General features: G+C 39.0%; 1 protein-coding gene across 1 annotated transcript; it reads right to left on the bottom strand.

Annotated features, from left to right (window-relative positions):
• Positions 1-2,795: 2,795 nt before the first annotated feature.
• On the bottom strand, positions 2,796-14,444 carry LOC133334669 (kinesin-associated protein 3; the record flags this gene model as incomplete). The annotated part of the gene is made up of 8 exons (XM_061543000.1): positions 2,796-2,952; positions 3,056-3,321; positions 6,668-7,435; positions 7,510-8,217; positions 9,614-9,799; positions 9,877-10,013; positions 10,082-10,339; positions 14,273-14,444. Coding segments are annotated over 8 exons (2,652 nt in total), but the record flags the coding sequence as incomplete, so codon positions are not given.
• Positions 14,445-15,200: the final 756 nt, after the last annotated feature.

The raw sequence follows: 15,200 nt of genomic DNA, 5'->3' as shown, positions 1-15,200 counted from the left end.
TAAGGATTAAACATCTTGATTTTTTTTTAATTTATTAAATAACAGAGTCTCTGGTATTGAGATTGAATAACATTTTTTTGTAAATTATTTTTATTCAATCCAAAGGTCTAGCCTTCAGCCTTCGATTGGCTCCGATTAGTTCTTCTTTAAAGTGACTCTCATTAGCTCTTTTCTAAATATTTCGTCTAAGGGAAGAGACTCTCTTTATTTGGTATATGATTGGAGCCTATGAGTTTGGAACCAAAGACTCTGTTTTTCCTTTAAAATTTCAAAATGTTTAACCTTCGTACTTATGTATATATATAAGCTATAAGTATGTATATATTTTTAAATTAAAGTCGGTTTTCTATATATTTTTTTTAACAAATAATAACAAAATATTCTATAATTTGATTCGGTTTCTGTGCGCCAAGCTATGTATTATTATTACTAAATCTATATATTATGTTAGGTTTACAACTACGGATTGTTATGGTTCGGGTTTTTTTTTTTTTTTTTTTTGGGAAAGGCAGGCTTAATTTCCTAGCCCAAAATGTAATATTCAGATATAGATAGGATCGGATTGCAAAGCTTCTGGTATCAAATAATAGCGGTGAAGAAGATACCCCAGAACCAATAAGATATGACGGTATAGATTGTATACCTCCTAGCCAAGATGAGGTCAGAGTAATAATTAAACGGCTGAAGAACAATGAAGTAGCAGCAGGTGCCGGTGGATTACTAGCCGAAATATTTAAGTCCTTCCTATCGCATATAAAGTGCTATCCAGTGTGCCGTGTGAACGACTGAAGCCAATTGTCAATAACATTATTGGATCATACCAATGCGGCTTCAGGACAAATCCAACATTGAACAGATTTTCACTCTGCGCCAGATCCTGGAAAAGACCCCCGAAAAAAACACAATGACACATTCCACCTATTCGTCGACTATAAAGCCGCATTCGACAGCCCTATCCGTTCAAAGGTGTTTAAAGCCATATCTGCGTTCCGCATTCCTGCAAAATTTATACGGCTATGCTGGATAACTTTAACTGGCACAAGGTCCGCAGTTAAAGTTGGAAAGGACCTCTCGGAACCCTTCAATACCGAACGAGGATTCAGACAAGGTGACAGTTTATATTGTGACCTGTTTAACATCCTGCTGAAAAAGGTCATACGAGAGGCAAAGGTGAACAAACAGTGCACTCTGTACTCCAAACAACACATATTACTCACATACGCCGATCACATCGACATAATGGGTCGAACATTGCAAGCGGTAACATCACCCTTTGAACGAATTGAGAAGGAATCTGCCAAAGTAGGACTGGCAGTAAATGGCGGGAAGACCAAGTTGATACTATCAACACGCAAGACGTCCAGTAGACTCTGACCAACTGTGGAACTTGAAAACTACAGCTTCGATTTTATATACCTCGGTACCGTCATAAATAAAACTAATTACGTCAGTTTTGAAATTCGGAGAAGAATAGTGTTGGCCAACAGATGCTACTATTGTCTAAGTAAGCAGTTTAAAAACAAGGCTACCTCCCGCCAGATCAAACTCACATTCTACAAGACGCTGATACCACCCGTGCTGGTGTATGGATTAGAAGATCTATGGGCGGATCTACGTAGACGGTGATTATCGCCGTCGAATGAACCATGAGCTATAGCATCTAATCTCGGTCATCGACATAGTCAGAACTGCAGAGACTACGTAGGCAAGGCCATATTGTGAGAATGGAAGCGGATGTTCCAGCTCAAAAGGTCACGAATCCAATGGTCAGAATCCGATGGAAAGATCAAGTAGAGGACAGCATCTCGGAAATTGGTCTTTCAAATTGGATGAGATGCGCACAAGAGCGACGCGCTTGAAGATCTTTTTTAAGCTCGGCTTATGGAAAAATCGTTCTATCATAAGCCAGGCAAGTAAGTACCACAGAACCCAAATTGCCGGTCGGAACTTTATTTTATCTGTAGGCAACAGTTTATACAAAAAATCTAATTTCTAGTCGATTTTGTATTAGTCGGTAAAAGTCGAAAATGGATTTTGAACAGGTTTGACAAAATTGAAAGATCAAAAAGTCGATTTTTCACTCAATGGCAAAAGTCGAAAAATCTAGTTTTTGGCCTGAGACAAAAATCGAAAAGTCGATTTTTACGCTCGACTATGCATCCCTACGCTCGATCACATCCTGTTTCCCTTTTATGTTGGTGATGAGCCTGCTTCTGGGGTTTAAAGGTAAGGTAAAGACAATTCGAATACCGAAATAGTCTACAGTCAGGGAGAAGTCTCCCATGAGAGTGGTATGCATATGACTCCTGAACTGTAATATTAACTTCAAACATCGAACGAAATTGTCGAGGCGACACAATTTATGAAAGAAGCTACATGGAATATTCAAATCCCAAATTATCTTTTTTTCGAACCATAACAAAAAGAGAGAGAGGGCCAAGAGCTAAAGCAACAAAGCTTTTGTTCTAATTTCGGGGTGGGGGGTAAAAAGGAGAAGGACAACAACTAAATTTAAATTAATTACTTCAAATGCAATTATGAATTTGTTTACACATACATATACACACAGACAGACACACACACATACATAAACAAATCACTATTACTTAAATGCCTTTTTTCGTCTTCTTTTCGGTTTGTTTTTTTTTTTAATTTTCGTTAATTCCATATGATGATTTTAAGCGCTGTTGCTGTCTCTTTGACTTGGTTGTTTTGGTAAAAAGCACAGATTTTCGTAAGCGTTTCCATTTTTTAAATGTCAATATTTTTGGGATGGTCCAACAAAAACTGTAGCCTTAAGCCAGTAAAAGCTCTTCATGTAAACCCTCCGAATCTAAGGATTTATTTGATTTAAACATATAATTGCTGGTTGAGTCGCCCTGGCTGGAACCTTGAGATTTGGTGCTCAATGACATGTTGTAGATGTCATCCAAATCCTGGCTGCGTCGGAAACTGAAATAAAGGTAGGTAAACCGATGACATTAGTGGAGGTATGTGAAAAATAAATAAGATTTCTGGATGAAGTTTGAATTCAATTTGTCACACTGCTACTTACCTACTAACCGGACGACTATAACTCGAATTGGCGGGACTAGCTGGATTATTGCTATTATTATTACTCTCCATTTCGGCATCCTCCGATTCCTTTTGCGTATTGTTGCTATTATAGAGATCGCAATTATCTAAATATTCACCACGTAGATAATTATCCAAATCGTGTTCCTCCTCCTCTTCATCCTGGTAGTCTTCATTATTGTCTTCGTGTTGTTGTGACTCGACCATGCATAACCATTGGGAATTGTGGTTACGGAATTTCTCCAACTGCACGGCATGCCACGTAGGTATCCAAATTTTAAATTTGTTGATCCAATTCGAAATTCAAAAAAATGCGAATTTAAAAAAAGAGAACAGAAAAAATACAGATACAGATTTTTGTGTGTGTGTGGATTTAAACATAGGAAATTTGTTGTTCATTGTCTTGCAGTTGTGACTCCACCATACTCAACCATTGTGAGTTGTGGTTGCGAAATTTTTCCAGCTAGAGATAATTTTTTTTTTGGAAAACAGAAAAATGCAAAAAAAGAAAATTTTTTGTTGGTTTTGGTTTTCAATCACAGAGAACTTTTGGATTTTCTGACGAGATCATGGACGGAGAATGAAGTTTGCAACATGCAGTAAGAAGAAGCTGCGAACAGGACATTCAATGAAATGCAGAATTTTTTGTGAATAATTTGTAAAAAAGAATACGACGCAGGAAGATAGGCAAATAGTTGGTGCTGACAGAGAAATACATAAAATTTGCTCTAAACCTTGCTCTAAACTAAAGTAAAAAGTTTGAATTGAATTCCAGAGACTCCTTTTGGGGTCTACATCTATCGTGTTAGTAAGAATGTCATAGAGTAGGTGCTGATAAAAAATATGTGATTCTAAATCGTGGAGACAATATAACATAGAAGAAGTACAATTAAGAAAATAGGGTCACCGTTGATTATTAAAAAAGACTATCTTGTTAATAAGTAAAAAAACTAAACTTATACAATCTCCGTATTCGAGGAGCTGAACTGAATGCTAACGGACGTGTCCACAGGTTTCGGATAGTGGGCAGTCAAAAATTATTTTTCGGTATCTGTGAATATCAAACAAAGAGTCGCGGGCAATCAGCGGGTTTCGGAGGAAATGAACGAGTGCCTATGATCCCTCGACTGACGAAGCGAGAATGGCGCCTTCAAATCTCCATCTCAAAAGTATTAGGTCACTACCTTCCAAAGTGACCACCCTAATGCTGGGGTGTCGAGCGACCTTAATAAGTTTTTCAGGCTTAGTTGCCGAGTCCTTACCATGGTAAGAGCCTATGCCATTGCCCACAAATGTTGACGACCCACGCTATTTCACTGGACCACCGTTACTCTCGATGAGGTAAACGAAAGACTGGAGAGCAGCCGCCTCAAGCTTATATAGGAAAACGGCTTCTTCCGTTTTAGTCAGGGGGGCATTCCGAATCAACTCTGGGAGCACTGACAGACGATAAAGACGTCAGGAATACTACTGTGATTAGCACTACAGTGACAAATACAGTCTCCGCCTGCGAAGAGCAGAGCTGAATGATAACGGACTCGTTCACAGGCTGCGAATAGTGGAAGCCCAATATAATTCTATGAGTAGCTGTGAATATCAAATTAACAGTCGTGGACAATCAGCGGTTGAGAATCTCGGAGGAAATTATCTAGTGCCTATAATACCTGGACATCAGTGTTCTACGGTTTGAAGTCAGGGTCCAGAGTGTATTAGAACGAAGCCTCGTTGATACCTCTGCGCCTCAAAAAGTTTTTTAGGCTTTAGTTACCGACTCCATGCAAATCCTCACAAAATTGGTTTTCTATGGAGTCGAATTTTAATACCCTTTCTTCTAGAAATTTTAAAAACAATTAATGCGATTTTTCGACTGATGCTGGTGTGACTGCCTTGTCATCTCAGTATCGGACTCTACGAGGCCAGATTTCGATCAACCCCCACAAATGCTGACGACCCAGTTTTTTCACTGGACCACTTTTCCTTTTTCTTCAATCTCCGTTACTGTCGACGATGTAAACGAGGGCCTGGAGAGGCAGGATCTTCTCCTCAACCTTATCGTGGATTCCGGCTAATTCCAACTTAGTCAGGAGAGTCCCGAATCAACTTTGGCGACGATTCACCATTGACAGACAAGGAAGACGTCATGGGTTCTACTGTGATTAGCATTACAAATCAAGGTGAGTCCTCTCAGATGATGAGTATAGACCCTGGCGAGGATGAGGATCCTAATTCCATTTCCAAAACCTGTAGTGAAGTCTCGAGACTTCTGCAGCTGATGAGCTTCGTTAAGATTGATGAATCATCAGAACCGTGAACCACTAAACGAGCCAAAGCCAAAAAGTTCTCTGACAAGAAGATTTATCGGAGAGCGCTAAACTACTGTAAACGGTTTATCGGACGGGACAGAGACGTATATAACGTATAAGGAGTTCCTTGTAAGAGGAACCTCAAATTCACCCGGAAGTTCTCCAGGATGATAGAATTCCTACACCACGTGCGAAGTCCACCACGGTAGCCAATCCAAAGCAGAGTACAACTTGGACGTTGGTGGCTGGGAAAACTGGGCGCTGAGAAATCCCTGAACCTCAAATTCATCCGGAAGTTCTCCAGGAACTATCCGAATGATATTACGAGGGTCTTCTTAGTTGATAGAATTCCTACACTACGTGCGAAGTCCACCACGGTAGGCTCTCCATAAGAGGAGAAGATTGTGAGTTGCCTGAGCACAACTAGGACGTTAGTTGCTGGGACGTCTGAGCCGTTAGTACCCACAAGGGATAATTGAACGCTGAAAAATCCTTGAACCTCAAATTCATCCGGAAATTCCCCATGAACTATCCGAATGCTATTGCGAGGTACTTCTTAATTGATAGAATTCCTACACCAACTCTAGGACGTTAGTGGCTGGAACGTCTGAGCCGTCAATACCCCCCAAGGGAAAACTGAGCGCTGAGAAATCCCTGACGAAAACTGAGGATAAGGGACTGTCGAAGTCAGGCCCTCAGAAAATCCTGCCGATTGTCGAAACCGAAGCACAAGGTTATGACAATTGGGCCGTTGTTGGTTGAAAAACCAAAGGTGGCGACAATCGAAAGTAGATTTACTTATTCCTAATTCCTAATTATTTACAGTAAAGAGAGAACTAATAAAAGGATATAGCAGTGCATTTAAAATATATGTAAATTTTATTAATAGAAAAATCGGATAGATAACTGTATTGTTGGTTCGTGCGGGAGAAGAGGCCAAAGAAGACAGTAGACGGCACTGAAGGACAATGAAACATCATAAAGGGATGTTAGACCCTGACAAAGACATGTTCCTTACAATCTCAGAAGATTGATAGATTACATCAAATTCGGTCACAGTGCAAAAGACGAAGACAAATATTGGTGCTGGAATACAAGTAGACCACAAAAGACCCTTTCCTCTAAATATTTGTTTTACATCGAAGGTGAAATTTTGAAGACAAATTTAAATAAATGTTTTTCTTTTGCAGGACAAATCACAATATTAGCGGTGATATTTATTTTCGCTTGGTGGAGTTTGTGCTGAGAGATTTTTATGAAATAATTCTAACCTTCCGCAGGTCACTTACCTTAATGCGTTTAGCCCACTCGTTGTCACTGATGGCAATGATGTCTAAACAGTAATCGCATATTTTACGAATTTCCGCATTTTTATCATGCATCAAATCGATAAGATAAGCTGGTGATTCGGTTTCCTTGATCATATATTCGCGGGTACTTTCATGTCGTAGAATTTGTTGGAATACGAATATGATCTGCAATACGATTTCATCATCTTCCTGTTTGGCTTTTAGCAGTTCAATGAGCGAAAGGACAACATTGGCTCGACAGAACAGCAAAGCGCACAGCTCATCATGGGCACATGTACCCAAATAGACAATCGTGTCCAATACCAAATCATCTAACTTTGCACCGGGTACTAGAATATTTCGTATCCATGGTATTAATTGGAAATTTTGTAGAATTTGTGAATAATCCAAATCGGGTAGAGAGAGATTACCCAAGATGCCCAAACATTCGACGAGGAATACTTCATCTTCACAGATTGTGAGGACTCGAGCCAAATCGCCAACATAGTCGATGAATAGAGGTTGCAGAGATTCATGTTGTGACAAATTGCGCAGTAGCTTCATTAGTAATGCATCCTGGTATTTAAAGGCTCGATCCATGAGACTGTGTAGGCGATTACCCTCCACCATAATTTGGGCATTGCGACGATTCAAAGAGAGATTTATGCATAGGGCAATGAGGTCCAAATCCACTTTGGAGTTGAGATTTAAAATTATGGCATCTGTGGCCATTTGGACACATTCGGTGTGGGTAAACATGGCCTTGACCTGGAGGAGAACAATTTTAGGTTATTTTAATTTTTAAATTTTGAAAGGGTTGGGGAGGAGAGGGGGTACTTTACCTTATCATCCAAACTCATGTGATAGAGTATCTTCACCGCAATACTGTGATGTTTTTCATCATTGATAAACATCACCAACATGGGCAAGTATCCGGCCACAATCATTTTCCTCCTCAGCTGGCCGTCAAAGGATAAATTGAACACCAGCTTCAGGGTAACCTGTACCAAATCGGTATGACCACTTTGGAAGAGCCGCGGTAATTTTGACACAATATTTAATTCGCTCATATCATCTTTGTTATCGCCGACAATCGACAATTTCTTCAGGAATGTCGTGACCAACATCAGGAGATCAATGTTTTGTCGATCCAAAGCTTTGACCAACATTTTGACAATATTTTTACGACGCATTTTCTCTTCGAGCTTTACATTTTCGGCCATATTCAGCAGCAGATAGAACGCCACCCTCAGTAGCTGTTCTTGCTTTTTGGCAAATAATTTCAACTGCTTGTTGAGACGCTCGATTTCTTCCTTTTTTGCTTTGGGATCATTGCGATCGAGAGCCTCATTACTGGTCGCTTTCATGTCACCATTTGTGGAGATACCTGAGTCCGGAGTTTGGGCTCCCGCCGAAAGAGCCTCATGATAGCTGCTATTTAAAATTTGACTTTTTATCAATGACGATGACATAGAGCTGTGAAAACTGGACCAATTACCCGATTTGGGTCGTTGTTTCAGTTCGGGTATACGGCGTCGGGGTGGTTCCATCTGTGAAAATAAAGAGGGAGGGTGATATTAAAAGTGAATTTTATTAACGGAAAAAAGAAGGAAAGGGAAGAAGAGAAGGAGTTTTAAGTATATACTTAAGTCGATTTTAGAAGGTCCGTTTGTATTTTTATATAGGCCGCATTTATAAACCAATTGCGATGAAACTTGGCATGGGTCATTCAATCGACCTAAGGAAAAAACCTATTGAAATTTGTGAGAATCGATTCAGATTTATTTATAGCTCTGATATATAGCTTCGTCGGATTTCATGTAAATGGTGCACCAAGTATGTCCGATTGACACGAAATTTTGCAAAGGGCATTGAATTGAGGTTAGCAAGATGTGTGCCGAGTTTGCTTTAAATCGGATTAGTTATAGGTATAGCTCCCATATATATATTCATCCGATTTCTTATAAATGGTGCACCAGAGGCTCACATATTTTCTGATTGTAACGGAATTTTGCACAGAGTGACGAATTGAATCTAAAATGACGTGTGTCAACTTTGATTGAAATCGGTTTGGATTTAGCGATAGTCTCCATATACAATTTCATCCGATTTCATGTAAATGGCGCCCGAAAGACACTACGTCTGTCCGATTTACACGAAATTTGGCACAGTGTACTGAATTGAGGCTAGAATAACATGTATGAAGTTTGATTTTAATCGGTCCAGATTTATATATAGCTCCCATACATATTTTCTTCCGATTTTATGTAAATGGCGCCCGAAAGACACTATGTCGCCCTGATTTACACGAAATTTGGCACAGCGTACTGAATTGAGTCTAGAATGAAGTGTATAAAGTTTGCTTTTAATCGGTTCAGATTTCGATATATCTCAGACTTAGAAGTTCATCAAAATTTTAGGTAGCTCCCATATATATTTTCATCCGATTTCGTGCAAATCGTACACCCAAGGCCCAACGTGTATCCGATTGACACGAAATTTTGGATAGCCTACTGAATTAAGCCGAGAAAGACATGCGTTGACTTTTGTTCAAATCGGTTCAGAATTAGATATAGCTCCCATATATATATATATATATATATTTCGTGTAAATGGTAACCCAAGGGCCCACCGTGTGTCCGATTGACACGAAATTTGGTATAACCTACTAAAATAAGTCTAGAAGGACGTGTATGAAGTTTGTTTTAAACCGGTACAAATTTCGATATAGCTCCCATATATAGTTTCATTCAAATGGCGCCCAAATGCCATTACGCCAGTGCAATTAATATTTTTGCTTTGAATACCGACTACACTGGCGAATGTTGAATTTTGGACAAGTCGGCTTTGAAATACATCTAAGCCGATTTAACCCAAACTCAAGGCAGTAGTAAAGGCTGAGAAGGTTACCGTTTTGGCCCGGGATGTAGAATTTATTTGCCTTACCTCTTTTGGTTTTTCTTCATTCATGAGATCGAGAAAATCATCCGTACTATTATTCAACTTCTCTTTACTGGCTTTGGCAGACAAAGGCGCCGAACCTCCGGGATTTTTACGTATATCCAATTCGTTACGCATACTTTCGTAACGGCGCAATTCATAATCCATTACATCCATGCATAATGAACCGATCTAAATCCGGAAAAAGACAAACAAACAAAATCAAAATTAAAATTCCGTATCAGATATTTAAATTCCAAAAACCATACCTTATATTGGACAATGACAGGATGAAATTTCGTATAGGTTGAGAAGCAAAAGAATATATAAATAATATTTGTCGATAAATCTAAACTTTTGCGCCAATCTTCACGCAATACGCGTGACAATGCACTCAGACAAGCCTCTGCAAGAAATTGAAAATAAAATTTGAATTAAAATTTAAATTCTCAAATAAATTGTTGTCTGGTTTACCATTCTTCTCCAGCTCTTCCAAATTGTCTGGATTCCGGGCCACCTGCAGTATCATTGCCGATCCCCGTATACGTTCACTTAAATCCTCATAGAGCAGTTCAACATATTCGTCGATGTGATTAATGGATACATCCGATGAATCGGACGACTTTGAATGTGTTGACGAGGACATACTGGTGCTCATTGTGGTATGCGGTCGAACGGTGCTGCGATGTGATGCTATTGCCGAACGTGGTCCCCTATTGCTGTCATGGGTATCTGCGAAAAAAGATATGAGAATACATGGAAAATAAATTTTGATTGAAATTTTTGAGAGTCGGCATTGATATAGATATAGATCCCAATGGACCAAATAAAACCCAAAAAAGAAATGCGATGGAAAGGGACATGCGTAAGATTACGACGATTACGACTGTATTAAAGCTGTCATGAAACGAGACATGAATTTGGCTGCGGATTTATGGTTAACAGGAGAATAAAAGACATCATTTCAAGATTCACTCCAATAGATGATCGAATTTCTAAATTCCGTATCAAAGGGAAGTTCTTCTACATCAGTCTTATTTGTGCCCATGCTCACACGGAAGACCAATGACATAATTTACGAGCCGCTGCCCTGGCCATGACATTAAATTTCCGTTATTAGATGTTAACGTAAAAATCGGAAGGGAAAATATGTTTGGCGGAAAATTCAGCCTCCATGATGAAACATTCGACAACGGCATGAGGTTGATTGACTTCGGTTAGCAGCACCAGATTCAAGCATTCCGCACATGGTCGCATGGATTTCAATTTCAATTTGATAATTTCAATTTGATAATTTGTGATAGACGATGGCATTTATCCATTGTTATAGATGTTCGATCGATCCGAAGAGCGAATATTGATTCGGACCATTACATGGTAGTAGCCAAGGTTCGCACTTGTCTTAATGTTGCAGCAAAGGTGCGATCTAATGTAACACGGAAACTCGACGTCGAAAAGCTACAAACACAACAGATGGCAGAAACCTACTCTGCTCAACTTACCCCTTTACCTAGTCGAAAGCACACCTTGTCCCGATAATAATATAGAAGCCCAATGGCAAAGAATTCCACTCTCCCTACAAACTGCACCAAAATCAACAATTGGGTACCAAAGACCATCATAAAGAAACCCATAGGACGATCAGGAGGGTGGTAATGCTACTGAGTTGGAAAACGCAGCGACTCTCTGCAAAAAGTAGCAACACGTAATGCGAGAGAGAATTATCGGGAGAAAAGGGGCGGTGAAATGTATTTTCAAAAGAACGAAGAAAGAACAAGAAAAACGTGAGCGTGAGCAAATCGAGATGTACAGGAGTCAGAATGAAGTCCGAAAATTCTACCAACGAGTAAAACACCAAACCGAAGGCTTTGGTGCATGCACATCCTTCTGTAGTGATAAACAAGGAAACCTGGTGACAGATACAGACAGTGTATTGAGAATCTGAAAAGAGCATTTTGCGAAGCGTCTGGTATCAAATAGTGGCGGTGAAGAAGATGCCCCAGAACCAATAAGAGATGACTGTATAGATTGTATACCACCTAGTTAAGATGAGGTCAGACTAGCAATTAATCGGCTGAAGAATAATAAAGCAGCAGGAGCCGACGGCTTACCAGCCAAACTATTCAAGGCCAGTGGTTAGACGCTGATCAGGAGCATGCACCATCTGATTAGAATAATTTGGCTACAGAAATGCATGCCCAATGATTCGACCCTCAGAATCATGTATCCCATGCACCAAAAAAGGAAACAAGACGATATGTTCCAACTATAGAGGAATTAGTCTTCTTCCCATCGCATATAAAGAGCTATCCAGCGTTCTGAGTGAACGACTGAAGCCAACGGCCAATGACACTATTGGACCATACCTATGTGGCTTCAGGCCTGGCAAATCCACCATTAACCAGATTTTCCATCGACACATTCCACCTATTCGTCGACTATAAATCCGCATTCGACAATCCAATCCACTCAGAGGTATTTAAAGTCATGTCTGCATTCGGCATTCCTGCAAAATTAATACGGCTATGTAGGACAATTTTAACTGGCACAAGGTTAGCAGTTAAAATCGGAAAGGAGCTCTGGGATTTCTTCAATATCGAACAAGGATTCAGACAAGGTGACAGTTTGTCGTTTGACTTTTTAAACATCCAGCTGGAAAAGATCGTACGAGGCACCCCGTACACCAAAGAGCATATGTTACACGCCTACATCGACGACATCGATATAATGGTTCGAACAATGAGATCGAAAACAGCCACCTTTTGAACGAATTGAGATGAAGTCTGCCAATGTGGGACAGTGGCAGTAAATGGCGAGAAGACCATGCTGATGGTCCAGACGTCCAGTAGACTTGGACCAATTGTGGAACATAAAAACTAAAGACTAAAACTTCGAGGTGGAGAAAGATTTCATATACCTCGGTATCGCCATAAATAAAACTAATGACATCAGTTTTGCAATCCCGAGGAGAATAGTGTTGGCCAACCGAAGCTACCGTGGTCTAAGTAAGCTCTTTAGAAATAAGGTCATCTCTCACCAGACCAAACTCACAGTCTACAACGTGCATTTGTATGGATCTGAAGTATGGGTACTTGCGCAAACAGATTAGTCAGCTCTTGGAGTGTTTCAGAGAAAAACTCTCCGAAAGATCGATCTATGGGCCGATCAGCGTCGATGATGAATAACGGAAATCGACATAGTCAGAGGGATTGAGCTGCAGCGAATACGTTGGCTAGGTAATGTTGTCAGAATGTAAGAGGATGCCCCAGCTCAAAAGGCATGTAGAAGCGAGCCATCTAATGGTTCACGTAGAAGGGGAAGGCCACGAATTCTATGGAAAGATCATGTGGAAGACACCATCTCGGAACATGGTCTATCAAATTGGAAGAGCTGCGCACAAGACCGATATGCCTGGAAACTTTTTTTAGTTCGGTATATGGAGCAAATGTTTTGTCACAAGCCAGTAAAGTAAGTAAATCAAGTTTGAATATGGAACTCGACCGGTTGAGTAGTTCTTCTGGTATCACCCACACAAAAGGTCAATATATGTTAATTTTGTGAATGTGAATACACATCGCTATATTATTACAAAACTTAATTTAAATCAGAAGATGGGGTCCACGGGGTCTTTTCATTCAGGGCAATAGGTGATAATAATTAGCCACCAGAATCTTGCGATGAACAACTAGCTCAGCACGACATCAAATATAGAAATCGAGACGTTATCGAGGACATATTGATTTTCGCATGAACGTCATTTGATAATGACATATTCTTAAGGTCTGGACTATTCCCACCGTTATGCATTTTACATTGATATTGTCCTTGTAATATGGGACCTATGGAAACCAATAGGTTATAAACGAATATTAACGAAATAGCCGACCCAAGTTTGTGTGAATGGAAAATACTGAAAGGACTTCGATAAAAATATAGGCGAGTAATATAAAGTTGCTTTCATCTAACTTTCATTCATTTTGGCTGAAATTCCGGTTACTTAGACAGCCTAAAACCTATTTGCAGACGATTTTCGATATTGGTTTATTTTTTGCCATAGTTTTTAGGGTTTCCGGATTCATTACAGATTTGTGTTAAATAATATAATTCTTCCCAGAAAATTTTTAATGTAGAATTATGTATTTTTAATAACCCCCATACAATGGCCCCGCTTTAAGTCCGGTACATTGGAGTTCCTTTCTACATTTTCAAGCCTGATCGTCTGTAATTTGGTATTTGATTTTCCTAGAAAATTAAAAACCAAGATAATTTACAATGACATATTAATCTCCATATAAAGTTCTCAATCTTTTTAAGGAATTTTGAATTCACATATGATGGAGGAGTGTATAAAAAAGTTCGGTCGAACTTAACAATATTTTAACTTCTAAAATTGTGCACTTTAAAAATAGACACAACGGTAAATATACATTGTTTTATAATTTATACAGTTAATCCTTATTTGTTCAAATCAAATTTCAAATCTTCTAATTCAATACCAATGATGAATTGCAATTTTATTCGTTCCGGCAAACAAACGCCATTTCCAATATTTCACAATAACACTCAAATAAATCATTCACACTTTACATCAAAATGTTATTAAAGACATTTAAAAAAAAAATATTACAAAACATCTAATTTTTCACTACTACTCACCCAAACCACCACCTCCGGCATTGTCTTTGCGATTTTTCAAATAAAAGATTATCTGCTCTACATCGGCCAGCTGGGATTTATGTATCAAATCGCATTTATCCACAACTTCGCGTGCTAAGGCCGCGGGATCTGTTTTAGCACTAAGCGAGCGTAGTCTTATGATTTTCTGGCAATTCTGTAAAATACAACAACAATAAAAAATACAACAAAAATTAGAACATTGAAAAGTAAAGTTGAAAGATTAAAAAAGAAAAATCGATTTGGCTATTTTAATATTCATATTTAATATAGAGTAATAAGTAAAGTGAACCGAACTATGTGTGTAGGTATGTACAAATGTTTGAATACTGTTATTTTTTTTCCAAAGGTCAAGTCCACCACCAACGTTAATAACTAAGAACTGAGTAAATAATTACAACAATATTCTACTACGAACCACGCTACACGTATGAAACGCAACAACTACGAACGACGACCAACAACTGCTGAAGTCGTCCAGTCATTACCACAACAGAACTGACCATCCAGCTGTGGATGTGTGTGTGGGTGTGTGAACTAATGGGAATTTCAATGTTAAGAAAATTATTTGTAACATGCGTTTTAACTATTTTGCGGCAGGCAACGGAACGGACAGACAGACATACCGACAGATAGATGGATGATTGAATGTTAGTGTTCCTTTTCGACCCCTACACCCACCACATAGTGGTATATTGGGTTTGTCATGGTATTTGTAACTCTTTGAAATAATTATTTTAAATTCTATAAAGATTATGAATTCTAGAACGGATTTTTATTCAGATCAGGTCAATATCGTGAAAAAGGGACTACAATTAAAATCAATTTTCTTTTTTAAGTAAATTTTTCTCTTTCGATTCGAGCACAATGATCGAAGTTTTGCAATGAAAAGGAAAACCAGCGGAATAACCTAGGCACC

This window comes from Musca vetustissima, unplaced genomic scaffold (assembly GCF_032173495.1).
Source record: "Musca vetustissima isolate MV318-11 ecotype Yass unplaced genomic scaffold, APGP_CSIRO_Mvet_v1 utg3313, whole genome shotgun sequence".
In the NCBI taxonomy this organism is placed as follows: domain Eukaryota; kingdom Metazoa; phylum Arthropoda; class Insecta; order Diptera; family Muscidae; genus Musca; species Musca vetustissima.
Note: the sequence above shows the minus strand (reverse complement) of the source record. Positions and strands in the feature narration are given on the sequence as shown.